The sequence below is a fragment of the Medicago truncatula genome, chromosome 4 (assembly GCF_003473485.1).
Source record: "Medicago truncatula cultivar Jemalong A17 chromosome 4, MtrunA17r5.0-ANR, whole genome shotgun sequence".
NCBI lineage: Eukaryota > Viridiplantae > Streptophyta > Magnoliopsida > Fabales > Fabaceae > Medicago > Medicago truncatula.
Window position 1 is genome coordinate 4459197 of NC_053045.1, and position 27898 is coordinate 4487094.

At 32.9% G+C, this 27898-nt stretch overlaps 4 protein-coding genes across 7 annotated transcripts; all 4 read right to left on the bottom strand.

Moving 5' to 3' along the window:
• Window positions 1-685: 685 nt before the first annotated feature.
• LOC11428042 (ataxin-3 homolog) lies at window positions 686-5873 on the bottom strand. Of its 2 annotated transcripts, none has more exons than XM_003604531.4 (2): window positions 5496-5873; window positions 686-1652 (listed from the first exon to the last, which is right to left on the bottom strand). In XM_003604531.4, the coding sequence occupies exons 1-2, from the start codon at window positions 5739-5741 to the stop codon at window positions 903-905; spliced, it is 996 nt and encodes a 331-aa protein (XP_003604579.2). In that variant the 5' UTR covers window positions 5742-5873; the 3' UTR covers window positions 686-902. The 2 variants fall into 2 exon arrangements, with proteins under 2 accessions (XP_003604579.2, XP_039689343.1); XM_039833409.1 differs by lacking the exon at window positions 5496-5873 and adding an exon at window positions 2650-3509.
• Window positions 5874-7707: 1834 nt separating this feature from the next.
• LOC11416370 (probable disease resistance protein RPP1) lies at window positions 7708-10734 on the bottom strand. Of its 2 annotated transcripts, XM_024781774.2 has the most exons (4): window positions 10330-10734; window positions 10092-10199; window positions 9284-9556; window positions 7708-9168 (listed from the first exon to the last, which is right to left on the bottom strand). In XM_024781774.2, exons 3-4 carry the CDS (start codon window positions 9473-9475, stop codon window positions 7942-7944), a joined length of 1419 nt encoding a protein of 472 aa, XP_024637542.1. In that variant the 5' UTR covers window positions 9476-9556; window positions 10092-10199; window positions 10330-10734; the 3' UTR covers window positions 7708-7941. The 2 variants fall into 2 exon arrangements, with proteins under 2 accessions (XP_024637542.1, XP_039688782.1); XM_039832848.1 differs by lacking the exons at window positions 10092-10199; window positions 10330-10734 and having other exon boundaries at window positions 9284-10059.
• Window positions 10735-14455: 3721 nt separating this feature from the next.
• LOC11416371 (OVARIAN TUMOR DOMAIN-containing deubiquitinating enzyme 3) lies at window positions 14456-18208 on the bottom strand. Its single transcript, XM_003604534.4, has 8 exons — window positions 18047-18208; window positions 17789-17957; window positions 16635-16722; window positions 15819-15882; window positions 15467-15572; window positions 15317-15371; window positions 14952-15005; window positions 14456-14831 (listed from the first exon to the last, which is right to left on the bottom strand). The coding sequence occupies exons 1-8, from the start codon at window positions 18066-18068 to the stop codon at window positions 14700-14702; spliced, it is 690 nt and encodes a 229-aa protein (XP_003604582.1). The 5' UTR covers window positions 18069-18208; the 3' UTR covers window positions 14456-14699.
• Window positions 18209-21363: 3155 nt separating this feature from the next.
• Window positions 21364-25996, bottom strand: LOC11419195 (disease resistance protein RPV1). Of its 2 annotated transcripts, XM_003604536.4 has the most exons (5): window positions 25890-25994; window positions 25217-25788; window positions 22506-23607; window positions 22103-22399; window positions 21364-22002 (listed from the first exon to the last, which is right to left on the bottom strand). In XM_003604536.4, the coding sequence occupies exons 2-5, from the start codon at window positions 25678-25680 to the stop codon at window positions 21811-21813; spliced, it is 2055 nt and encodes a 684-aa protein (XP_003604584.1). In that variant the 5' UTR covers window positions 25681-25788; window positions 25890-25994; the 3' UTR covers window positions 21364-21810. The 2 variants fall into 2 exon arrangements, with proteins under 2 accessions (XP_003604584.1, XP_039688800.1); XM_039832866.1 differs by having other exon boundaries at window positions 25217-25996.
• Window positions 25997-27898: the final 1902 nt, after the last annotated feature.

Sequence of the window (27898 nt, forward strand, 5' to 3'; positions counted from 1 at the left end):
ATTTTAGACACGAAATGCATCAATGTAGTAAAAAATGGAAAAAAAAAAAAAAAAACTGAAAAATATTGATGAAATAATTTACTATTAGACGTTTATTTTTCTGTCTTTGATATAAAACTTTCGGTTGCAGTGGGGCTTGACTAAACTTTTCTAGGGGAGATCATTTTTCATTAGATGTCTTGTTTGATGAATAAAATGTGGAAAGTGCGTTGTGATTTAGGTAGAAACTGTGGGTGCGATATTAAGTATTTTTCAATAGATAGATGCAGTTTAACCATTCCAGTTGGTGAAAAAAATAATTCCTCCTTGCGTGTTTTTAAAGATATTTGTACATAAAGTAACAAAATCCTTAGTTCTAACCATAAAAAATTTAAAATAAATCTTTTTATCTTTTATGAAAATTTAATTATTAATCATCTGATTTCACTGCCTAAGAACCTCCTAACTCTTGCTTTACAAAGGTCACACTGACCATGGGGATGTTGAGATAGTGATCTGGCCTAAATAATAGTTGCAAGTGGAAAGCAACTCTTACCTTATAAACCGGTTTTGTAATATTGAATTGAACTCGACCCAAATTTTAAAAGTCGAGAGTTCCGACGATTACCACAAACAACTTTAACGGTACGGCTAGTGACATTGTCTAGACTATGTAAAAAGAGCTATCACAATCAGATGGAATTGGTAAAGGGTTTAAAAAACATTGTCAAAACTTTATAGTTTCATATTCAAATAAAAATGTTGAAGGGTTTTCCTTACAGTTTATAAATTATGCAATTGATGTATACTGCACAGTACCATGACCTTAAGCCATTGATGTATGTTTCGACCAACTAAACCGGTATAGTTTATTGTCCTCAATTGCAAAAACAAATCTGGTACAAATAAAACACAATCTTCTCTCAAGGAGTATTTTCTTTATTCTGGATTCCACTTTGAGAGTTACCACCACCTAAAGAAGACGAGACTTGTTGGTTGTTTCTATCATTCGGAAGAGAACCAGCTTCAGTAGCTTCCACATGTTTGTTGCTTTCATCACTACTTGGAGGTACACTAGCTTCAATTGTTTCCACTTGTATACTCTTTTGCTTATCATTATTTTGAGGAGTACTGGCTTCAGCGAAATTGGTCATGGTTGGGGTTGAATCCATCAAACTAGCTGCTATAGCCGCCTTTAGATCCTCATCTTCCATGTCCGAAAACATTTCAGCTTCTTCGCGTGAAAGAAATGGGTTTGAATGTTGTTGCCTTTCAACAGTTCTTTGTTGTTGTGGAGCCTGCTGTACTGCGTTGCAAGATTTAGTTATTCTCTCAGCATCTTCAGGTGAAAGCCATTGACCGAAACCGTTGGATTCAGAAGAGATGGGAAATTCTGTTGGGAAATTTCCTCGCACCAGGAATATGCTCCATCCAAAGCCTTTCAAAGAGTCGAGATATGCTGCAAGGTAAAATTTGGAAAGGTGCTGTGGAGCTGCATAGAGACTGTCAAAGTTATACCACTCACCATTCACTTTGCGGATGCAAAACCAGTGATCTTGCAAATGACAAATGAAGGCATTTTCCAGCTCAGGGTCAATCTGGGCTGGCTCAGCAACTGGAGAATCGAGGGGAATGACTTGTAGGTCCCACACTTCCAAAGCCTTTTGTAAAACCTACAAGAAAGACTTTGCACAGTTAAGTAACTCATAAAATTGCAAAGGACAAAGTCCTAAACTAAATTGCCTGCCCAATAGAATATTGGATGTATGAAACATCTCAATAAACAGTTAAAAAAAAAATCTCAATAAACAGATACCATTACTTTAAACTAAGGGTTACACTGACAAGTGGGGCACTTGTTAAGGATTCAAAAGAGGAAATGATTTATAAATTTTATGTAGAAAAAGTTATTTTTTTAAGTTTCAAGGTGTTGAATACACAATTTCCAAGAAAAAAGTTTCTTCTTTTAACTTCTAAACAAGTTCCCCAAGGGCACTTGTTACCATTTCCCTTAAACTAATAATGTTTTCTCAGAATCTAAATCATACAAGGAAACAAAGGTGTAGCAACATGCAAAAATATAATTGTAGACCTTAATTTTAACAATAATATATAGATGAAAATTTCCTCTCCAAAAAAATTATAGATGAAAAATATACAGTGATAGAAGATGGACTTTGCTAATGATTCCAGACTGAGTGATGCTATATAATATATCAATTGTGTTGAATATAAGATTAGAATCCAAATAGAGGATGGACTTTGTTATTGGGTTACAACGTGTCAATTCATCCCAATAATTTGGGCCTGGTTCGCATGCTACTAAATGTGATTTCCTTCCAAGGAAATATCTGGCCCTTATCTAGCTCTTCAACCATTTCACGTGCTAATACAATTACAAAGAAATAACAAAATCTTAAGGGTATGTACCTCCTAGCCGCAGGCCTTAAATCTATTTCAAATTATCACCTGCCCTCTTTCTAATCCCTTCTTATTAATATACAGCACAGACTAACCCTTTAACTAACTCACAAATCACTAACAAACATAACGCCGTATATATCGGTTCCCACTTTTGTTCAATTAAAACACATGAAATCTCGCAAGTTTTAACCATGAGGGCATTGTGCGCATATACAAGGAAGAAAATATATATATATAGTACAGTACGGGTGCTAGAGCAAGAATATCTCTAAAAAGAGCTTCCTTGCAGGTCATGAAAGAGGTGTGGCCTTGACTGAAGTTGCAGGGGTTGGTCATATGAGAGTTGATTAAGTTTGCACAACTTATAGTCATAGATGAAAAAAATTGGATGATTCAAGGAGAGTAACAGAGTATAAATGGCTGAACTACAAGTTGTGATAGGGGTGGGTGCTAAAATCAGCCTAGAACATTCCTGTGCCAGAATTTAGAGGTGCCGAGTCAGAGAATGGGAACAACAAATTTCTTCTAGCAATGGAGGAACCAGCATGGACTCGGAAAGAAAATCAAGTGACAAGCGAAATGAAGGAGAAAGAAGAGGACCAAACCCCAGCAGAAGAGAAATAAAGAGAGAAATAAGAGTAGATTCAGTATGGCATCCTTTATCTTTTGGTAGGCCTCCTTTGTTTGTCGGCCATCAATAATGTTATTTAGATACTAAAAATATTCATCAGCTATAGGGAAAAGGACATACTAGATATTTTCATAATAGATTTGAACATCATGTATTAAGAAATTTCTAGTTATATATTGATATCAGTGTTGGATATTGTGGGGTGTTGGAAATACAAAGCTATCCAAATCTTATCAAATTAAAAAAGCATGGTTATATTGGGAAGTTCTATTTTGCTACGTTTTGATAATTAGGTTTTTCATACTAGCAGCTAGGCACCAGTCGGACTCAGGGCTAGGATGATCGTGACACAAACCTTAGAGATTAAGTAAGGTACAAACTAAGCATAAGCGACAGATGGCATACAGGAATAGACATAGGAAAGAAAAATATGGATAACACTGCAGTTTTAAAAGCACCGTTTGTTTCAGTTTTTTAATGAAAAAATAACTTTATCTCAAAAAGGATCACTGTTAAAAGTTTCTAGGCTTTTTTTTTTTGTTTAAGCTTTTACAACAATAAAAATTTGAGAAAAACGCGATTTTGATTGCAATTTAAAGTTACCAAAGTATCTGCTAAAAATTATAACTACCTTTTAAAACAAAACAAGATTTTACAATTGTACTTAACGTATATTAGCTTCTGCTTTACAAAATATAGATCGCTTTTTTAACACAATATTTTCGTAAGTTCTTTCAAAAGCTTAACAAAGGTGCCCCCAATGGTACGTTCTTCAAAAAGGATTTGAGAGGGAAGGGAAATGGGGAGATCAAGATTTTAATTAATATGAAACTCAATTATTCAGTTTCAATGTTGAATGTACAATACTAGTATTTGTTTAGTTAATAGTGCTGTTACAAAATGCGTGAAAACAAAATGTTACTAAACAAAGGTTATAACAACCATTTGTGAAGTATATAGCATTATAACTGAACTCCAGCCAAGAGAGTCAAAAACAATTCTCAAAAAATAAAAAAACTTGCCAACTGTTTCTATTTAATTGAAATCCAAATTCCTAACAGCCCAAAGAAGAAACTTTCAAAATAAAACAAAAAACATCACAGTCCTATTGTGAATTTAAGCTGTTTTTAAAACTCACCTATAATTTCACCAACACAAAAGAAAGGAGCTGAAGCTATAACACCAGGCATAATGAAACGTTGCCATTTAATTGACATGATATTCTCGCTATAAAAGTTCAAAAAGGAGGGGGTAAATGTCAAATGAAACTAGCAGTGTGTGAAGTGCTACTGCCGAAATTAATACATAACTGCCTAAGATATAACCTATATTAAACACAATTATTCGGTTTCAATGAATGCGTGCATGTGTACTATTTTTTTAATAGTATCGGTTACAAAACACGCATGAAAACAAAAGAGATCCGTATCTCGCATGGGTAACTAACTAGTACCCTCGCTAAATACAAAGCTCATAAAAACCATCTATGACGTATGCATATCTCGCATGGGTAACTTACAAGCTCCGTCACTACATACAAATCTCATAAAAACCATCTATAACATATATAGACATTAAAACTCAACAGCCAAATCAAAACGCACTATCACAATAACGCAACAATGAGACTTATTTGCATCAGCCATGCACATACACAACAAAAGAATCAAAAACAAAATTCCTCAACAAAAATAAAACTTAGAAACTGTTCCCATTTAAATTAAATCCAAACAAGCAACACAATATTCTAAAGCAACAAAGATAATAAACCCAATCATGCCATGAATGTAAGCTGTTCTCAAAACTCACCTTTAATTTCATCAAACACAAAAGAAAAACTTCACAGATATAACTACAAACATTCTTTTTAAATAATCAATGTAGTCAAATTGCGCCTATAGCAGAATATAAACAAACCGCTATTTTCCACAATCAACGACAGGGTAAATAATGAGAGGTTTAAGTGTGCTGCGTCTCAGGAATCGTGGACTCATCAAGATCCCTAAAAACCCTAAAAACTTTAACAAAACTTATAGAGTACTTTCAAATTACAAACCAACAAAGTCTTTACATCAACAGGTTTTTGCAGGATGCAACTAAACTAACCTTCTTATCAATTATCACTGTCTATTAATCAAATAAAAAAATCAAATTTAAATAATAATCAAGCAAATTCAAACAAAACCCAACATACATCAAAATCAAAATGATAATATAATATAAAAAACATGATAAAATACCAACTAAACTATCCTAATTAAACCGTTCATAAGTATTTCTTATCAATTATCACTATCTGTGAAGCAAATTCAAAAAAAAAAAATGAAACTAAGCAAATTCAAACAAAACCCAACATACATCAAAATCAAAAACATGATAAAATTATTCGAAAAATCAATAATTGAATGAAATATAAGAAACAATAAGATGAAAAAAAGAGAATTTTGGGGAAGAAAAAAACCTGGATACTGAAATCACCATCAAGGGAGACGTTATGAGAGAACAAATCACCAGCGGCGGAGGAGTGAGCAGGCATCATCATCATCTGCCTCTCTTTGCAATCGAGATCAGAAGCAAGAGCAGCCAAGTCAAATTCAGAGAAAAACGGACCTTGAAGAACAGTGTTGACGCAATGAACAGCGCAAAGCTTCGATTCTTGTACCTCGTGATACAACATTCCTCCATTGCTTGCTCCTTCCATCATCATTGAAAATCGAATTCAATTGAATTGAACAAAATTGAATATGAACTAAACCCTAATTTATTCGTTTTTTATTTTATTTATTTTTTGCTTTTTGGATTGTGTTATTTTTTTTGTTGCAGAAGACGAGAAAAGGAAGAAGATTTGGAAATTAAAAGAGGTCTTAATTAACGGGTAAATGTAATTAATTAAGTTTTGACCGAAATAATTTTAGTAATTACTACTTCCGTTCGTTTTCAATTGTCACATTTTGACATTTTACATAAACCAATATAGTCAATTTTTTATGCAATAAGTTGTACTTTTACTATAATGACCTTATTCATTTAATATTTCATTTCATATATTTATCTCTCCGCAATAAATAATTAAGGATAATATTAGTAAAACAACATTTAATGTTGAATTGAACTTTGAAAGTGACAGTTAAATAGGAACAAAAAATTTCTTCAAAAGAGACACTTAAAAAGGAACGGAGGGAGTAATAAAGATTTGTGTTTTTTTTTTTTTTTTATTTCTTTAATAAAAAGACAACATTGTCGGTTTTGTTAATTTTTGTTTTTGTTTAGGTGATGATGTTGTGTTGGCTTGGCTTGCTTCGTGTCAAATTTTGGAACATATGCATTAAGAGTGTTTTTTAAGTGCGAAAACACATCATAAACATAAACAAAAAAGTACAAGTATCATCAAACACATCATAAACTAAGTAAGTAAGCAAGCAGTTGAAAACACATGATAATGTTTAATCTATGATATTTAGACATTGAGATGTTGAATAATTGAACTGATTTGAGCTACGAAAAAAATAGTTGGAGGTTTTGAATTTAAACACAGATAAAGAGTCAAATATTAATATAACAGACTAACAGCCGTAATATTTATCACTAAAAAAAGATAAAATATATACTATAAACTTGATGCACATAATTAAAATCTTGATGTACACGTTAAAATCAAAATGTAATAAGCTTCTAACCAAACGATTAGCTTAATTAGTTAATGAACTCCACCAAATAATGAATTGTTTAAGAGAATTTGAGTTCGATTCTTGACTTTACTTTTCTTCCAATCGCAATGATAAAGACATGCTCTTACCAAAATTTGCAATTAATTAATAATATATAAACTTAAAATCTCTTCATAATTCAATATAACGGTTTCTCGCTCTATACGTCCCATTTTTTTTCACTTTTCTAATATATATTTTTCTTATATTGTCTCTCATGTTTTTTATTTAGGGTCTGTCTAACATGTGTATACAATGTTAAAGATCGCATATTAAATACAAATTGTACAATTTCCAATATAATGTTAGTATTTTAAACTTATTAATATATGCAAATTTTGCATATGATAGAAAAAGTCTTTTATTCAAACTCATAAACTACTTTTGTAACAAAAAAAAAAAAACTCATAAACTACTTTGATGACATACTATTTTTTAGATATCACAACTTTTTATAGAAACAAATATTGAAATTGGATAAAGAAGAAACGAGAGTTTGAATTGTGTTTCTTATTATAATACTCTCTTTTTAATGATAACCATTTGCAAGTTAAAAATCTTTTGACAAAAGCTTTTCTTAGAACATTTAATTATAAACTCAGAAGTTCTTTATCACTAAAAAATTATGGAAGATTTGATGTGAGAAAAAGCTTCTTCATTTTATTTTCTGACAAAATTGTATATCACTAGTGCTCCTTAGTTTGATATACTAGGAGTGATTCTTTTACTAAAATCAACAAGAACCGTAAAAATGTTATATATGGCGCCTTTGTTAATTCCCATGAACATTTAGATTTACCATAATTTAAGAATACAAATACAAAAGTTGATTTCTACCTCCAATAATAATTCCCATGAACATTTAACTTACACACATGCAATCAGCAGATTTAAGAATGTGTTAACTATTTAACCTCCATATGAAAAGAGCAACAAACAAAACCTGAAATACTTAATTTGAGAAAAGAGATAAAAAGGGTAAAAAAAATAAAAAATAAAAAATATATCTCAATGAGTTACACTTCAAACTATGCCAAGTTCAATATCCAATGCAAGAACAATGATGTAAATATATTATCTCACACTTCTCAAGCCTCAAGCTTCTTTCAAACTAGGATGATGAGATGTCTGGCATGCAATTTCATGCTCGTGTACTTCAAAAAACCATCATATGGTTCTAGCACAAATCTAGTAACATGCTCATTCAAATTTATTGAAAGTGGAGTACATATAACGTATTCTCCTCTGCTCTTGAAATTTTTGTTCAGGTGACAGAGGAAAATCAGGGTTGTTAATGAAACTGAAATCATCCTTATTGTTTTCTGGGTACACATATATGACAGACCACTTGAGAATCCTCTTAGTGGTCCGGTCGTGGTAGGTCATGACCCTTTTAGAATCACATGGCATGAGATATTCTATCTCACATAAAATCTCCACATGGTTCCACTCCTTCTCTGAGAATATAACCTCCGATTTGCATTGTAAATCACAACTAAGTATTTGGTCAGTCATTTTACGCGTATAAAATATGTATTCACACGAAGTAGAGAGTTGCTTAGTGCCGTTGATGACTACATTGAACTTGACATCCAGCACCATATTGTTGTCAAAATGCTTCAGCACCATATTGTTGTCAAAATGCTTTTTAGGTTCTAAAATACACCAAAGAGCTATCCTGGGGAATTTTTTTCGAAACCAAAAACACACTAGTGATTCATTGCTACAAAGCTTACCTGCAAATACTCTCACCTGAATATTCGAGTTAAATGAGAGATCAAAACGAAGCTTTTTAAGTTCATTCACAAGTTGAGTCCACGGAAGACTACATACTTCTATGACAATATTGGAGCTTATATTAAGAGAATACACATTAAGGAAGGACTTCCCATATTCATAATAAACACACATAGCATTTGTAAACACTTTTGGACTCACTTTTCCTTCGTCTTTTGATGATCGAAACCCCCTACAACCATATGTTGTTATTATCTCAAGTTTGGGCAATATGTAGTTTGGTAGCTGAATCATCCCTTGGCATCCCCGCAAGAACAAACGTTGGAGACCAACAAGATTTCCAATGGTAAAAGGTATTTGTTCTAGGGCAGTCTGGTCTAAATGAACATCTTTTATATTCTCCATCACTCCCAATACTTCTGGGAACCTCTCAAGACGCGAGCAACCCCTTAGATCTAAAGTCTCTAAAGATGGCAAGTTGATGTAGGGAACCAAACTTTCTAGTTGGGTGCATCCTTGAGCACTTAATAACACAAGCTTATCAAGAAACCCAATTGATTCATCGATTTGAAATAAATTAGTGCAATAATCAAGACACAGTGCCCCTAAATTTGGCACTCTAGATAAACTACGTATTTCAGTAAGGAATTTGCAGCCTTCAAAATCCAGAAAGTTCAACTTCTCAAACACCTAAAAAAAAAAAAAAATAGAAGCCTCAAGTTGTTAGGTTTCAACTAGAAATAAACATTAGCTTAAGGCTAATAGATCATGTTTAACAAACGAATTTTTTTTAAAGAGTACTTGCCTTGAGTGATTCAAACCGTTTAAGGAAACTTTTAGGAAGGTTAAGTATTGCAAGATTCTTTGGATTGAAAATGAATGGTATAGAGGATGATTGATATCCACTCCAATCTAGCACTTTCAAACTATTTGGTAGAATTCGAGGACCTCTGGAAAAATTTGCATTTCTAATTATAAGAATTCTCAAGTTCTTCATCTGCCCAAAGGCTTTTCCACACCATTTCACTTTTCTGTCCTTGTGCAAGTCGGCGATTATGACTTCAATTGTATCAGTTCCCTTTCAATTCCAAATCACAATTTAAACACAAACTAAAGGTTGAGAATATATCATCTCCATAGTTAGTCGTATACACAAATTTCTAAATCATAATGTCCTTTTCAGCTGGTAGTAATAAATTTCATCAAATAATTATAGTTGAGAATGGAAATCTAACAATTCCATAAGTTATGTATTAACTAATACACATTAATAAAAAGGAAAATTCTATGGTGAAGTCAGGAAAATGACTTTTCTGATGAAGTTAACACTATAATATCAAAAATGTTCTGAATAACACCCCACTGTTTGTACAATGACATCAACTCTGTTTGCATGTTAAAGATGCCAACGATAAAATAGTACATGTAAGTCCAAGATGTTGCAAGCATCACTAGATGAATTACTATTTATCATGAATAAGTAATCAATAATTTAAAAATGAATCAAACATTAAAATTAAAAGTAACTTTTTCAAAAAAGTCAGTTTCTTGACTGCACCGTAGAAGCTCCCTAATAAAAAAGTGTAAATATTGTAAGCAAAGAGGGGATATACCTTGTTTTCTTCTAAAACATGAACAATGTCATCACTAAACCATAATCTACAATCTACTGCGTTTTCCAGGCTCCAACATTGATTCCTGCCTCATGATTCCTGTCATCACTAAACCATAATCTACTGTCAGTTAGCACTTGTATACCATTGTCCGCATGAAAACCATGTAAGTATAGTATTTCTTTGACATAACCTATTTCATAAGAATTGAAGAAACAAGCTATGTCTAGAAAAATACCCTTCTCATCTTCTTCCAAATCATCATAGCTAACTTTAAGAATATCATGGATTTCTTTATGAGGGACTTTTTCATATTTATCCAATGAAGATTTCCATACAGCTAAACTTTTTCCAAATAAGTGAGAACCTATCACCTCCAAAGCCAAGGGAAGACCGTGACAATAGGATACGGCACGTTTTGCAATATCCACATAATCTGGATCAATTTGTTGTAACCAAGGGAATTTTCCTCATTTTCTCCGCCGACCCGGTTCACGACCCGCTAAACCCAGCCCACGACCCACGACACGGAAGCATGCGGGCCCAAAAAATATATTTCTATAAGGCCCAGCCCGGTCGGTCGGACGGCGGCGTCGTCGTCGTCGCGCGGCTTATATAATTTTGGCTAGCGCTCACTCTGTTCACAAAAGTGGGTACCCCAAGCCCACGACGCGGAAACGTGCGGGCCCAAAAAATATATTTCTATAAGGCCCAGCCCAGTCGGACGGCGGCATTGCGTGGCTTATATAATTTGAAGATTGCTTTTTAGGCCCCCCCAATATCTCTTTAGGCCCCCTAAAAATACAAAAATAACCTTTATAATACATCCGGTAGTTACATACCGGTAGTGCATTTTAAATTTTCACATTTTACACCTTCGGTATGTACATACCGGAGGCACATTTACAAATTTTCGCTTTTATCGCATTATGTTATTTAAATGTACATGCTCTGCTATGTTGGAAAATTCACAAACTTTTGGTAGGGTGCATAAAATTTACAGAAATAAAAGGATCAAACTTTTCATTGAATATGACAGAACTCTAAAAAAATTATGCAGAAACAATACGAGAGAGGAAGAAGCAAGGTTTACCTTCTAAATGATTGCAATTGAGTAAAGATTGACGCCATTTGTTCTATTAATTGTGATGAAAACACAACAAAAATTGGCCAAAAAACGCAAGGTATGGAACAATATTGAAGCTTAGAAAATAACTCTTAAAAAACTGCACCATTTTATACAGATAACAACGTGGGTGGAGTACGGTATATATATACCGGAGGTGTAATTGAGAAATCGCAAAATGAATGTTCCTCCAGAACATAACTACGATAAACGTGAAAATTTGTAAATATGCCTCCGGTATGTACATACCGAAGGTGTAAAATGTGAAAATTTAAAATGCACTACCTGTATGTAACTACCGGATGTATTATAAAGGTTATTTTTGTATTTTTAGGGGGCCTAAAGAGATATTGGGGGGCCTAAAAAGCAATCTTCATATAATTTTGGCTAGCATTCACTCTGTTCACAAAAGTGGGTACCCCAAGGGCACACCCTTGAAAGTGATTTCCCACATATATAAACACTACTAGAGTGTGTGATCTACCCAATGTGGGACATAAAATTTTCAATTCACACTTTACACTAGTTTCTACATCATTGTGTTACATTCCAATGTCTCCTCATAACAACTAGTATACTCCAAGTTTTTGCCAATATACACTAGTGTTCCAACAATATGTACTATGATCCATTTTAGAACTTTACCCCTGAACCGTAATTCAATAAATTATACTGGTTACTTGTCAGTTATTATATGTTGTTTATGTTAGGAAGTTATATACTCCGTTTGTGTTAGGAAGTTACTAAAGGTGGTTACATTGTAATGAACATTCAGATCCGTCTTCCTATGGACAACTCATGGGTCAACTCCTCTACCTTACTAACACTAGACTGGACATTTGCTTGGCAGTTCAACAACTTATTGAACATGTCTCAAATCCAATGGAGCATCACTATCATGCAGCAACTCACATACTCAAATATCTGAAATCATCCCTTGCAAAAGGAGTCTTACATCCTTCCACTTCTGATCTTAAGTTGAGTGCATTTGCAGATTCTGATTCGGCATCATGTGCAGTAGTTAGAAAATCCATTACAGGGTTTTGTGTCTTTGGTTGTCCATCATTGGTGTCTTTGTTAGTCCATCCTTACACGGTTTGCTTCCTCCCTTGTGTGATTCAATGTTTGGCCTATTTGCTTAAAGAGCTCCAAGTTCCTCTCATTTCTCTTGCTTCTGTCTATTGTGACAGTCAATTCAACCAAGGGTTTTTGCCTAATTTGGCATGCGTCAATATGGGTGATATGGAAGATTAGAAATATTAAAATTTTCAATGAAGGTGTTTAAGGGATTGATGACATAGTTGATTATATAAAGGTCTTGTCCTTGCAGTGGAGTTTAATTCGTTTAAAAAATCTGTCTTGTCTCTACTATGAGTGGTGTTGAAACTCAAGGGATTGTCTTGTGCGATAGCTTAGTGCTTGACTTTGCTTTGTTTAGTTTTTTGGTGGTGTTTTATGTTGGGTTTGGGATGGCACATATATATTGTGCCTGTTTGTAGTTCCTTTCTTTGTCTTAGCCGTTCTTGTGTGCTATAACTTTTAATATGTTGTTTCAAAAAAAAAAAAAATCAACAATCTATCTTACCTACTATCCCACCTTCCACGAACGCACAAAACACCTAGAGATTGACCTCTAGGTGACAACTAAATTACCCATCAGCTAAAGATGGATAGAGTTACTCATGCTGAGTTGACACCAATCAAAATCATCTATATTAGTGTCAATCATCATAAGTCTATCCACTTTTTATTGATGGGTAACTAAGAATTTACCTCAAATTTTTATGTCAAAATAACACAACTCAAACAAAAGAGGGTTAATTGAAAAAACAAAAATGTATAACAGGATGGTGGGAAAATGCCACCCAGACATATTAGCAGCCTGATACAAAGCATCCCTCCATTTCTGCACCTTATTCTTCTCATCTCTAAACCTCACCTCATGTTTTGCAAAAGCCTCAGCATATGCTTCGTTTAGTTTTCGAACATGGGATGGATCCACATCATAAAAAAACCGGCAAAAACAACCTTCCTTGTAACTTTGAACACTCAAGGATGGTAACAAGTTCAGTCAAACAAAAAGTTGAAGATGCATAGTTAGTGGAAAAAACAGCAATGAAAATCCTAGATTATTTGATGGCTTGAAGAAGAGTATGTGTTATTTCTTCTCCTTTTTGAATTTCTTGTTCATCAAAGAAAGTTTTTATACCTCTTTGATTGAGAGAATTGTAGAGATTACCAGTGAAGTTGTTTCGGGTATCAATGCCTCTGAAGCTAAGAAAGACATCATAAGTCCAGTCACAAGTGAAGGAAGACAAAGAAGGTTGCATTGGTTGTGCCATGATACGAGAATGATGCCTACTTTAAGTTCTTTTTCTCTAAATCTGAAGAAATGAACGTGCTGCTTCCTTCAAGTTGACTTGACTATACTTTGGACTCTACTCTGCACTCAATTATAAACAACTTTTTATTTTTTAGATTTATTAAATAAATAATATATATTTAACATGATTGCTGTTTTGAAGAAAGGTGGCACGGTCTTTGAATAACATTGCATATACATCATTTGTTTTTATTTTGTTTGATCTAACATACATCATTTATTTAATAAATATAAAAAATAAAACTTGTTTATAATTTTTCTTTAACGTACAAAATCAACATGAAATTATAAATGAAGTAATAGTCATTTTGCTCTTTAAATGTATAACGAATAACCAAAATAGTCACTCAATGTATTAAAATGGTCTCGAATTATGTACTACGTTAATCAAAATAATTTATTACTCCCTCCGTCCCTCAATAGATGATCTAGTTGACTCTGACACACGTACCAATACATATGTTTTATCTTTGATATCTTCAATTCTCTACTAAAAAAATTATAAAAATTTTATATTTTAAAAATATTCATCGAGACGAATCCAACATCTTACATGATATTATTTATCTTTGTGAATTAGTAGAAAAATATGGTCAAAGTATGTCAAATCAATAATGTATATTGTCAACTAGGTCATCTATTAAGGGACGGAGGGAGTATGTTAAAATGTTTCGTTAACGTTCTCATATTAGTCTCTCAATAAATTTACTAATTGTCATATGTATCCTTATAAGTACTTACTTCTAGTCATGTCGGTCCCTATATGTAAAGAGCTAATGTAACATTGAGACATTATTTTAACGTTAGAGACTATTTTATAATTTTGATTTATTGATGGACTATTACGGCTATTTGTTACAAATTCTGGTACCAAAATGACTATTACCCCAATTATAAATTATCAAACTAACTTACAATTTGGGACAAATGTATTACAAGAGTAATATCAAATGATAATTACCCTAATGGGAAGGTAATTAATGTGAGAGTATCTACACTCATGGGAAAACAAGGTTTTAAAAACAGAAGTGAAACTCTGAGTATGGCTAGAATCATATTGATGATATAGTTCTTTTTCCTCCTTCGCCGATACAAATCCTCATAACAGAAGGTCATAATGGTTTTTACCGCTGAACAATAGCCGCACAGCTTTTCTGCTAGAACCCTTTTTAAATTCACTTCCATACTCGGCAATCGGAATGAAACCAGATCCCCAACCACCGCCTCTATGCTGCATTTTTAGTTTATATAGAGACAACATGATATGTTAGTATAGTAGATAAATTCTACAACCTTATAAAATGTTAGATAAACCAAATGATATAACTAAGTATTGTTTTTTAAGGCATACCTCATGCTCTGGTATATACACAATAATTGGCTGCTTACATAACTTTGACAGTACCTGAAAGAATATGGACATTGGTCGGTACTTGAATTTTCATTCCCAGGGTTTTCACATGAGTTCAGATTGCATTCAGTTAGAAGTAATTTTCAGAATAATTTTTTTCTACTGCAGAAAACAAGATTTCATAAGTTTCCTCTGTTGACTCATTGAGTCTTCTAACATTCACATCAGTTTAGATTGCATTTAATTACGTGTCAGCTTTTGATTTTGAATAATTAAATCTGATATAAACTCCAAATAAGAAAATCTATCTAGTCCTTAAAGAGATAAAAATGCAAGCATGGTTTTTAAGAAACAAGATCACTAACCAGTAGTTCTGATTCTCCTCCCCAGAAATCAGGTTGGCCAATCCGCCTGCAGTAACTGCAGCAAAATAACACATCCAATCATTGCATTAAATACAAATTAGAAACAAACCTCAATATCTTAATTTTCTGTTAATGGTTTCTAAAACTCACCGCTGTAAAGGCTCATCAACCGTGACAGCAATGATGGCTTCTTCATATAACTTGCGATCTCCTACATTTTCACATATAGCTTCTTTGACTGCCATTCTTAGTTCATCTGTGTTATCATGGGCAAGTCAAAACATTGAAAAGGAAATGAAAACAAAGTGAATGGGAAAAATAAAGATTACAAGGCATAAAATATAAAATAAAAAGATACAAAGATAAGTATCTCAGCTCAATAGTTGAACTGGAAAACTACATACACACACTTTCTGTTACATAATGAACAATTCCTTAACTGAAAGCAAAACAAACAAAAGGGGATCTTTAGCCATGTCTTATTGCTAGTATATCAGCACACCTGCATTTTCTCTCTCCTCGCGTTGGTTAAGAGCCATTCCCTTGTTGTGAGCCATTCCTTTGACCTGATTTCATCGAACCAACTGTTACCGCCACCTCTAAAATTAATTTGAACAACTCGCTATGGTGGAAGCTCAAACTAATGAAGGACTTGGTAACTTACATATAGCAGATTTGTATGGACTGACAAATTTGGAACTGAACTTATATATTGCTGTGTGTGACTAACTATCGTCATGTCTTTTATAGCTTCAGTTCGCATGATACAAATTAAAAGTGTTGTCCTACTTGACAATGTTTTTGTGGCTATTAATCTGGATTCTAGTTATTTCAGCTTTCAGAGATCAATCAAAATACTCCAGAAGCTTGTAAATAAAATCTAGGCTAAAATATGGTTTTGGTCCCTGCAAATATGCCTCGTTTTGGTTTTGGTCCCTGGCCCCACTTTTGTGATGATTTGCACACGTGGCACATGATGATTGAACCCATTTATTAGAAAAATAGTCCCTGCAAAATCTTTTGATTTTTAAAAATGTCCCTGCAAAATATTTGACTGGAGGGACGATCTTCAAAAACAAAATATTTTGCAGGACCAAAAACAACAAAAAAAAATTACAGGGACTAAAACCATATTTTAGCCTAAAATCTAACCCTAGAATCAAGGCAGTTCAATAAGATTTACTTAAATTAAAAACATTGAAACAAAAGATAAAAATTGATAAAAAGGTACAATATATTCAATCAGCACCCGCATTCAGTTACAAAACTGAAGAGGTGAAAAAAAATCTATAACAAAGGCATTGAAGATGGTACTTACCAGAGCACGAAACAGACACCTCCCATCCCCTGTAACCTTCTGAACTGAAAAACGCTCAAGTTTCTTCATTGCTGTAGACTGTCCACCACTATGAGAACATAAGGAGAGGCCAAACACAGCACATCAGAATTCTAAACCATTAAGAAAAGAGTTCAAATTTGCTCCATTATTGATAAAGATACTTTTTTTAGCAGAAAAGACAATATTAGTGAACTTATATTATATATAGCAACTTAAATATCAGAAACATCTTGTTTTTTCTTTCCTTTCCTTAAAAGGCTTATATTCAACCCCATCAACCAAATCAGTAGTTCTGAAATCCCCCATAGGCCATAAGGATAAATTCAAGAAAATTTAACAAACAAATTTCCAGGGATAAGAATTTGAGGTAAATAGATATACCATTTTCTTTCCCAACAAAGGATCAATAAAATATAATAAGAAAGGATAGCCGAGTACTGGTCATTTTAGTCCTTAATGTGTGAACTGTGTCGCCATAGTCTCTAAATATATCAAAAGTATCCTTGAGTTTATCTTCTATTAGTTTTTTATAGATCAAGTTGACTAACAGAAGAATATTTAATAACAAAACTAACTAAATAATGGCACATTCTAGTACTAAATTGATCCACGGAAGAGGCATTCAATGATTCTTTTATAATTTTGATAAATACAGGGACTATAGTGTCATCACCTAACACATCCAAGTACTGAAATGGTCGTTTAATCTAAGGTATATTTTAAGTCTCTACGAAGAATTGTGAAACTAAAGGCCTCGTGTGAAAGATTCCTTTCTATAGCAAAAGGAACTCACTCCTGTTTGGATAAACAACTTATTTTCAGCTTATAGCACAAGCGATTATGTATAAGCTATTTCTACTGCAAAAGATTGTTTCCGTAGCAATAAGCTGTTTTCATAAGCTGAAAAAAAACTATCTTCGAAAACTTACAAAAATAAGCTGAAAACAGATTATAAGCAAGACATAAGTTCTCTCAACCAGTCATCGTAGTAGATAAGCTCAAATAAGTCTTCAAAAAGACCCTAATTACACATTCATGCAAAGGTAATGAATTTCATTTCATAATAACAAGAACCAATAACCCAAAAAAGTGAAATTAATAAAGATTGAATTTTTTTGAAAACAATTACTCACATTGACGAACCAATTCTAGCGAAAAAGTGAGTACTACAATTTCCAACACCAAATAAGCTTGAATTCCGATTAAATCGAGAAACAACTGAAGCAACCGGTGAAGAAACAATCTCAAATTTTGCTGTACCATCTTTCAACTGCTTAAGAATGTTATCATCATTCTCTGAGTCTGAGGATTCAAATTTCAACAAAACGATTAGCGGTGTTAAAAAATTAGGGTAAGAATTAGTGATGAGAACTTAGAAGTTGTGAAGTTACCGTTGAGAAGCTTTTGCGCCATGGAGTTTGAGGAATTGGAACTGGGAGAGGAAAAAAACTTCCTCACTCTATGGAGAAGGAAGGATGTAATCCAGTGTGTCAGTGTATTGAACTTCTGTCACCAAAATTTGAATAACATTTTTTTTTTTTTTTTTTTACTTTCGCAATAGGTTTTGATCCACCAAGGTCGACTACGAGCTCATTGCCACTCGAGCCCAAACAATTTAGTTGAATAACAAATTTTCAATCAAGTGATTTTAGGTAGTTGACTTTTCTTTTTGTTCGTCTAAGATTTTTATTGTTTTGTTTATGGTAACAAAATGAACTCATTTTATTAATTAGTATTGTTATCAATAAAAAATTTGAGAATTAATCATACATATAGTCATCTTATCTAATCTATAACGGACTATATGTTTTTCTATTATAGAACTCAACCAACGAGTTTGAACATAAATTAAAAAATGGGGAAACAATCTCTAATGATGAAACTATAAGGAAACAAATCAGGACGTAAGTTAGTGAAACTATCAACCATTACTTTTGAATCAAGTTCAATTATAACATTTCTTTTGTAGGGAAGTTCAATTATATCATTGTTAAGCCATAACTCGTGAATCTATTTGATAGTTTGCAATAGACCAAAGGCCTCCCCCTCCTTGTATATCTATGAAGTATCCTCTAAATATCTATGAAGTATCATATAAGTATCAGATAAAATATTTTTTAAAAATTAAAATAATTAATTCTGGTACTTCGTGGGTACGTATCTGCGAGTACCCGTGAAGTATCGGTATACGTATCTAATACGGATACGTCTCTATTTTGGAGTATTTAGGCTTCATAGCAAGCGACCCAACACACAGAAGGGGGTGTTAGGTGCCCAAAAACTTCAACTAGGGCGCATGGCGCATGGAAATGAGGCGTCTGGCGCCTGACACCACACACATATCTGCGTGATGCATGTGCCTTGCAGCCCAAAGCGTTCTTTTGTGACTTTTATGTGGAAGAAAACCCACGTTTTTAGCCCAAAATCAAGTGGAAACTTTTTCTATAAATACCTCTTTCCTCATTCACAATTTCTCATTCAAATCGGTTCAAGAGGAAGGCAAGCACTATGAGTTTTCAGGGAGGAGTTTCTCTCTCCTCATTTCAAGTTTTTTCTAGGGTATGTTTTATTTCTTTTGTAATTTATATTTAGTTCCCATGAGTAACTAATTAAATCTTTTTAGGCTAGGGTTCTAAAATGAACCTCTATTTTATTTGTTGGATATTTATTTAATTTAAAGTCTTTATTCAGTTATTTTATGTTCGCTATTTAGTTTAACTATCATGCGTAAGATTTGTCTTCTTTGGAGCATAACCCTGATTTAGGCACTTAGATAGTGACATGACCTAATATTGATACTTATATCTTGATATTTATATTCTTCTAACCAGAAAGTAATTAATTATTAACCAGTGAAATAAACTGAAAGCGAGAGTACCCTGATAGTAAGTAATTAGGAAGGTGACATACTTAATTTTGATGAACATATGCTGAAATTAAGTAGTTAGTAATTAAGGAAACTACAACTTCACGATTTAAATCAGTCCAATAACTCCATTCTCTTTCCTTAGTAAGGTAGACGGTGATAGGATTGCACGTTTGTAGAACTACTAAGAGAGAGAGTGTGCTATGTACTCTAACTTATTATCATATCGGTCTATATATAAAAAGATTTAATGTCAACATTGAGACACTATTTTAATGTAGAGACTATTTTGATTAACGAAGTGCACAATCCGAGACTATTTTAAAATTTTGATTCATTGAGGGACTATTGCGACTACTCGTTACACATTCGGGTATCGAAATGACTATTACCCCAATTATAAATTATCAAACTAACTTAGTGTTCCTATGCCGCCAAAGTTTACGGCTCGAAATGACTATTACCCAAATTATAAATTATCAAACTAACTTAGTGTCCCTATGCCGCCAAAGTTTACGGGAAGCCAATATGGTTTGTGACTAGGAATTAGCTACAATGCATATTGGCTTACCTCTTAAAATGTGCTATGAATTGTTAAAAGTTACGGGAAGAGGTTGTGACTTTTGGTAGAATTAGGCGGGAGACTTATTCTTGTAACCCATTGATATCTCTTTTGTAACGTTACTCATCATATAGTGGAACGGATGGCTGCTCTCTCCCCCAGACTAGGTCAATTTGGACCGAACTGGGTCAACAAATTCTTTTGTGTTCTCTTTCTTTTCTCTCGCAGTTTTCTACTTTTGGCTTGTGATTATAATTGTTTCATACACTTTGTTTTTGTTGCTTGATTATTCCTTGCTTCACACATCAAGTTGTTATTTGTGTGAGTTTTCTCATCGAATTCGCAACAATTTATAACACAAATTAGAAATTGATAATCAGAGTATTTACAGCAGATATTGTTTGAGAGGCTCCAGAAGACAAATATGACATTGGTTTGGAACAAGTGCAGTATGAAGAAGCCATAAGACAAAAGTAATGGTGATAGCCATAAGAAAGCTATAACGGAACTTCAATGCTTTGGCCGCTAGAGATCTGATTCAACTTTCTATCATATGGAAGAAGCAATGTCATTGACCTTGCATTTAAAAGTGTGAACTCGTACACATTCACCTTCCTGCAAAGCATTGGATTCGTAATCAAAAACCTTTTTCCCTCTACGTGGCGAACCTTCGCATAGAGACCGAATAATGTGTCTAGCACATGTGAATGATAACCATTTTATGATGGTATATTTGACGGATGATTGTCCAATTCCTCCCACTTCCGTGCTATGGAAACAACATCGTCAAGAAGATGCAAAGTCATGGGATGAAAGATATGTCGATAGAATGATTGCCTATAATGAACTAAGTCGGGCAGAAAGTTTTGTGTTAATAGGAGATGATGATTTGTACCATGTCGAAAACCTTGACCCTAAAGAGAACTTTGCTACTCATAAGAAGGTTGGATATGGAGTCAAGATTGAAATGATGAAAGCCTTGGACTTGATGATTGTAGCATATACCTCAGGGTGGATTAGTTGAAATGTATATTGTTAACAACTACATAATGATTTTTTTTAATGTAATGATATTTATAATGATTTTTTGATTTAATTATAAGCTTGTTGTCTTTTGTATAATGAAAATTTGTTGAATTCAGAGACATGAAACCATTGCAAGAAGTTTGTTGGAATCTAGGCACATTTTAGATTATAAAATCCGAAAAATCGTTCGTATTTAAGAATCCAAACAAAGGGTATTTTTGAAGAAAAAAAAAACAGGGCATGCAAAAAACTCATTGAATAAAAAAAGTAATAGTCCAATATCAAATGCAGCGATGTTTGATTCAATTTGCTCACAATATTTGGATCCTTCAGCAAGAATGAAACAAAAAAACTAAGCCCAACAAAGGGCAGAGATGAGGTGGGGAAAGATCAACAATCCTTTGTTGTCTTGTACTCCAACCACTATGGAACACTACTTCCAGAATAAACATACGGTGCTTGATAAGAAGAATTGAATGCTTGATAAGAAGCAAAGTAATCTTTCAACATAACTTTCATCATACTTATGTTCCAGTGTCGATAAATGTTGATATGCAAACATCATCTAATTAATCTGTAGATTCAACCAAATATGTATGAGAGAAAGTTCTTCAAAGTTCAATTCAAGCAATTCCAAAAGTTAATCATTTTCTTGTTTTCCTTTAATTGTCCAGCAACTGTTGAAGGGAACAATACAGCATTCAGTGACTTATAGTGAACAAGTAGAGTTTCACAAGCTTGCCAGGACAGAAAATAGATGGATGGACACTTTCCAACTGAGGACAATCTTCAATATGCAATACATTCAGATTTTCAGCTTTTGAAAAGTTAGGTAACTCCTTCAAGAATCCTGAATGTGATAGTTTAACTTCTTTTAAATTAACTAGATCCGGCTACACAAAAAAAAAGTGATATATATAAGCTTAAGTAGTTAATTTACAATAATTCCTTGAATTAAGATAAATTTCATCTGAAAGACACATATTCAATTACCTGTACTCCACACCAAAGCTTTTCCACTTTACTATAACGCAAGTTCAATATAACAAGATTCTCTGCAGAAAAGTTCTCTGGGAATGATTTTAGAGGGTAACATACCCAACGAAGATATCTTAGATCATTTGGAAAAGATTGAAGCCCTCGAGGAAGAAGATCCAAACAGTCATTATCGTACCCACCAAAAAAATTCAAAAATTTCAGGTTGGTCATCTTAGCAAATACATGAGGGCTTAACTTCAGCATCCAAACTGATGACAAGTTTACACGTATGCTTCTAATAGCATCAGTACCCTACCATTAATGTAAAAGAAAAATTACAAATCATTGAAAGCCAAATTTGTAACCAAAATGACATATGTTTCTAAAAAGTTTCTAAAAACGCCATTATATTTTTTACCTTGTCATTTTCCAATACATAGCAAATGTCATCAGGATCCCATAACCGACTTTGTTTACTAGGGTCTTTAATAGATTCTAGGCGAACAACCTCCCGACCCATCTTTTGTTGAAAGTCATGCATAGATATTACATTATCTTCAGAAATAGTAATAAGAGCTTTATCTTTCAACCTTTCTAACCCAACGGCCACTGAATTATCACTTTCATAATCTTTCAATAAAAGTTTCATGTAATCCACTTTCAAATTCAACCCATTGAAGAAACATGCAATATCTAAAAAATACTTTTGCTCTAAGAGATCAAGATCATCATAACTGAGTCTCATTACTTTATCAATTTCTTGAATTGGCACTTTTTCCAGTTTTTCTAGTTGATAAACCCACGTTTTCTTATTATGTTTTCCACGAAACATATGACCCAAAACTTTAAGAACTAATGGAATTCCTTTGGCATAATCGACCACCTTCTTTGATAGATCGTAGTACTTAATTTCAAGATGACTTTCTTTAAAGGCATTCAAATTGAAAAGCGCAAGTGCATCGCTAGAATTCAATACCCCAACTTCATATACATCATCATCATCAACTTCATTAGCAATAAGTACTTGCTTATCTCTAGATGTTACAATGATTCTACTATCGGATCGAAACCAATCAAGAGTTCCAAATAACATCTCTAGCAGACCTTCTTCCTTAATATCATCAAGAACAATAAGAACCTTCATACGGTCAATCCTTCTATGAATATTATTAGACAACCCATTTGATGAATCGATTTTCACATCTTCATTTAATAGGTTAGAAAAAAGCATTTCTTTTAAAAATGTTATTCCACGACTTTGTAATCCCAAACTCACATTTGACATAAAACAACAACCATCATATTCAGAACAAATTTGGTCAAATAATTCTTTTGCAATAGTTGTCTTGCCAATACCGCCCATACCCCAAATTCCAATAACACGGACCTTTCCCGACTCTTTGTTTAACAATGAATTCAAATGTGCAATTGGTTTGTCCATTCCAATAAGTCCTTTTGAGTACTTACCCAAACTCATCAACACAAAATTGGTGATTTCTTCCAGCAGCTCAGCATCATTCCTATTGATTGATGGATGTAATGAGAAATCTCAAAATAGTGTCCTTCTTATAAGGAAAAGACAAACACTTTCATCAAAAGTAAGAAAATGTATTGGTTTTTAACGAAAATGTATTAATTGGTCTAGTTTTATCACAAAATTCAATAAACCAACAAAAAGAATGTCATATTTAATCTAATCCTTGTTTAAAAAAGGTGCAACATTTAATATAAAAGGAAATATAACTAACTAATAATAAGGTTTAAATGTAATTTTGGTATCTATTTTGAAAAAACTTCAACTTTGGTCCCTCTATTTCTAATTACACAATTTTGGTCCCCCAATTTAGATTTCTTTTTTACCAACCCATTGTTTTTACCATCCAATTTAATGACGTGACAATAAATTAGATGACCTTTGTCAAAAAAAAAAAAATTAGATGACCTAAAATGAAAACAAATGGTCTAATTGCTCATAGTCTTAAAAAACTAGGGATATAAAATGATTTGTGACCATGCATAGAAAGCCAAAAAAAAAAAAAAAAAAAAGATCAAATAAAATAATACAAGGATTGTATTGCCCTGTAATCAAATTGATGGTTAAAATGATGACTTAATTACATTTTTGGTCCTCGTGTTTTGGCCTACTCACGAAACTGGTCCTGCCATTTTAAAATAGAACAAAACAGTCCTTCAATTATCATTTTTGTTGCATTTTTCGTCCTACCCCCCATTTTATTCTCCAAAAACGCAGAGAAATGACAGTTTTAGACCTATCCCCTATGCTCAACCATGAAATAAACAATGAATAAAGCATGTGGGTACAAAGAATCCACTTTATTCAACACACTAACAAAAAAAAAACTCTAATTTCTAAGATATGTTTCAAATTAGGTTTTTTTTTGTTTATGTGCTGAATAAAGTGGATTCCTTGTGCCCACATGTTTTATTCCTTGTTGATTTCATGGTTGAGCATAGGGGTGGGTCTAAAACCGCCTAAAACTGTTATTTCTCTGCGTTTTTGAAGTTTGAAAATAGGAGGTAGGACGAAAAATGCAACAAAAATGATAATTGAATGACCATTTTGTTCTGTTTTAAAAGAGCAGGATCAGTTTCGTGAGTAGGCCAAAACACGAGGACCAAAAGTGTAATTAAACCTAAAATGATATGTTGTTCAAATTTTTTTAAATGGAGGACCAAAATTACGCAACTAAGAAATGGGGAACCAAAATTACACAATTAAAAAATGGGAAATGATAACCGATGCCTTCGGGGTACGGGTTAAGGATATGAAAAAGGAAATTATATAGTAGTTAATGTATTGAAATTGTGTAATTAATTTATAATAAAGTCAAAAACAATTTTCTTTTATGTAATAATTCCCTTTTATGGTATGCTTAACATGTGCTCCGTAGGCACCGGTTAGCATGACCCTTAAAAAATAGGATGTCGTTATGACAAAATAGGAGAACTATAATAATGCATTTAAGCCTAGTAATTAAGCATGCATTCAAATAAAACATGTGTACTCATTCTCATTTAAGATACTCATTCTCATAGTATATGTACTATATATATATGGAGAGAATATCAATAAAACACAAAATTAAATTATGGGTTAAAAGAACTAACCGGAAACTTGATGATGTAAATCCCACCAAATTAGCTGATATTTTCAAAGTGTGTCTCCATATCTTAACCTCAGATGAATTATACCTTTTTTCAAGTTTAACAAATGCATTTTCATAACTCTTCTTTTGATATCGTACATTTGTAGGATCTACCTCGTAGAAAATAGGTATTACAAGTTGTCCATATTTCTCTCTGCACTCAATTATTTTTACAAGTTCTTCTAAACACCAATGTGAAGAAGCATAGTTTTCAGAGAATATGACCAATGAAATGGATGATCCTTCAATTGCTTCACCAAGTGAATGTGATATGTCATCTCCTTTCTTAAGTTTGTAATCAACAAAGATATTTATTTGTTTTCGAATAAAAGCCTCATACAATTTGCCAAGAAAGCCGTCGCGGACATCATTTCCCCTAAAGCTTACAAAAACATCAAACTTTGATTTAGGAGTATTGTTTGACATTGCTTTTTCTGCTGCACCCTTCAACTTGTTAACAAAACAGAGGTATTGGACTCTTCATAAATATTCTTCGTTAAAAACATGCATGTCGATAAATCTTAAAAGTTTTTCCTGTATTAATTGGAATCAATAAGCAGAGTAATTACAGCAGATATTATAAATTAAAAGATTACATGAAATGGATAGAATCATATTAGCAAGCAATTACTGACCTTAAATGCTTTGTTTGCTAGAGATCTGATTCAACTATTTCTCATATATAGATAGAACAAACAATGTCCTTGACCTTAAATGCAGTTTAAACTAGTATATATCAACACTCCCACGCAACATTGGACTTGCACTTTCCTTTAAATTTAAATATATTAAAATATTAATAACTTCTTCTTTTTTCAATAATGGTGGCTGAATTTCCATTATGTGTCTTCTTGTCGGGCACTAAACAAATGTAATGATACCATACTTTTACTTTAATGTGTGAAACTTTCTTCTCATCTTTCCTAAGAAAATATGGTTTTATCATGTATGAAACTTGTTTTGTATTATCTATAACCGTGTGGACCGCTCACTAAATAGTATCACTGAAATAATTTGATGACAAATATACATGAATGAGTTTTTCTGTCACAAACACAATTATTACATTGGCATCTTATTTGCCTCATAATCCAATTTTAGTCTCAAATTCTCATGTGTTGAAAAACTTCTACATTAAGAATTTAATTAGTACACACTTGTGGTTGTACAATTATCTTACCCATTGATTCAATGATGTGCTGCCACATGAAAGTACGTATAAGATAATAAATTGAAACTATCCAATCACAGTTGAAAATATACATAATATGATTGATAAGGGGAGGAGCATAAAGAGAATGAACTCATCGCAAAACCAAATCAATTGGTGCATTTAGACTCATAATTAATTCTGGTAGCAAACAAGTGTGTGATTCCATAAAAACAAAAACAAAACCAGTAAACCATTTCTTCTTAGAAAAGGGCAATCCGGTGTACTAAAACTTCACAAGATTCGGGAAGGGGTCCCACCAATTTGTGTATTCTACGCAGCCTTACTTTGTTTTTTTACAAAAGAGGTTGTTTTAAGGAATTTGTGACCTTTCAATAACGTGACAACAACTTTACAAAAGAGGTTGTTTTACTAAAATTTCATGTTTTGTCATAAGATGGAGAAAAAGTGTAGAAATTTCATGTTTTGTCTTATTTATATCCTTAGGTAAGAAATGCCCAAAATGCCCTTTTCTACACTCTTTTTCAAACTAAAATATCCGATAAAATATCGTAAAAGTTTTAAGCGAAATATTTCATTTTCCATAGTCTGTTGAAATAATATGTTTCAGTCCCGAAAAGTCTTATTCACAATTACCATTTGTCCTTCCCTAAAAAATTCCAAAGATAAAATAACTTATACTAAATTTTTACATGCGGGGTATTAAATGTATCATCCTTTCTCCACTAATTCAAGTAACACAAACTTTACTTCACTTTATTCATTTGTTAAACCTTAGCTCCAACTTCAACTTATTCTCTTCTAATTACTACAAAACGTATTTAACTTTAGGTCTATCAGAAGGTAAAGGATCAACACAATGTAAAGCCAATTTCATTCTATTAAGCAATTCATCTCCTATGGACGGTGCATCCCTCATGAGTTCAAAATCAAACACTTCATTAATCCATTAATCTTTAACTATAGATGCAACATATTGACGCAACTCCATGCCATTGGTCGGTTCTCCAAGCGGTTTACCAGTTAAAATCTCCAAAAGGATAACAAAAGCTGTAAATATGGGTCGTTGTGGTAGGTTTCTTTGTGGTTAAAATCTCTGGTGCATTGTAGCCAAGAGTTCCTTTTATAGCAATGACGTTTTTGTTGGCTGAAGTTGTCATTATAAGAACAAATCTGCGATGTGAGGATTTGTTTACTCATGTAATAGTATGTCGCTTGAGGTGAGCATCTTTTCATCCTTGTTTTCCATTCGGCGATAATTTCAGGTCCGTTAGCTGCAAGTATATGTTCAGAAATATCAGAATAAGAAGCATTGTCATATAAAAACAATCCTAAGAAAATAATTTTGAACATTTTCTAAATTCAAAATATTGTTGTTTAAAATATTTAATACTAATATTCTTCCATGTTCATGTACCAATTCTTGTAGTATTAGGATATAGGGTAAAGTAAAGGCTAATGTTATATGAGTCT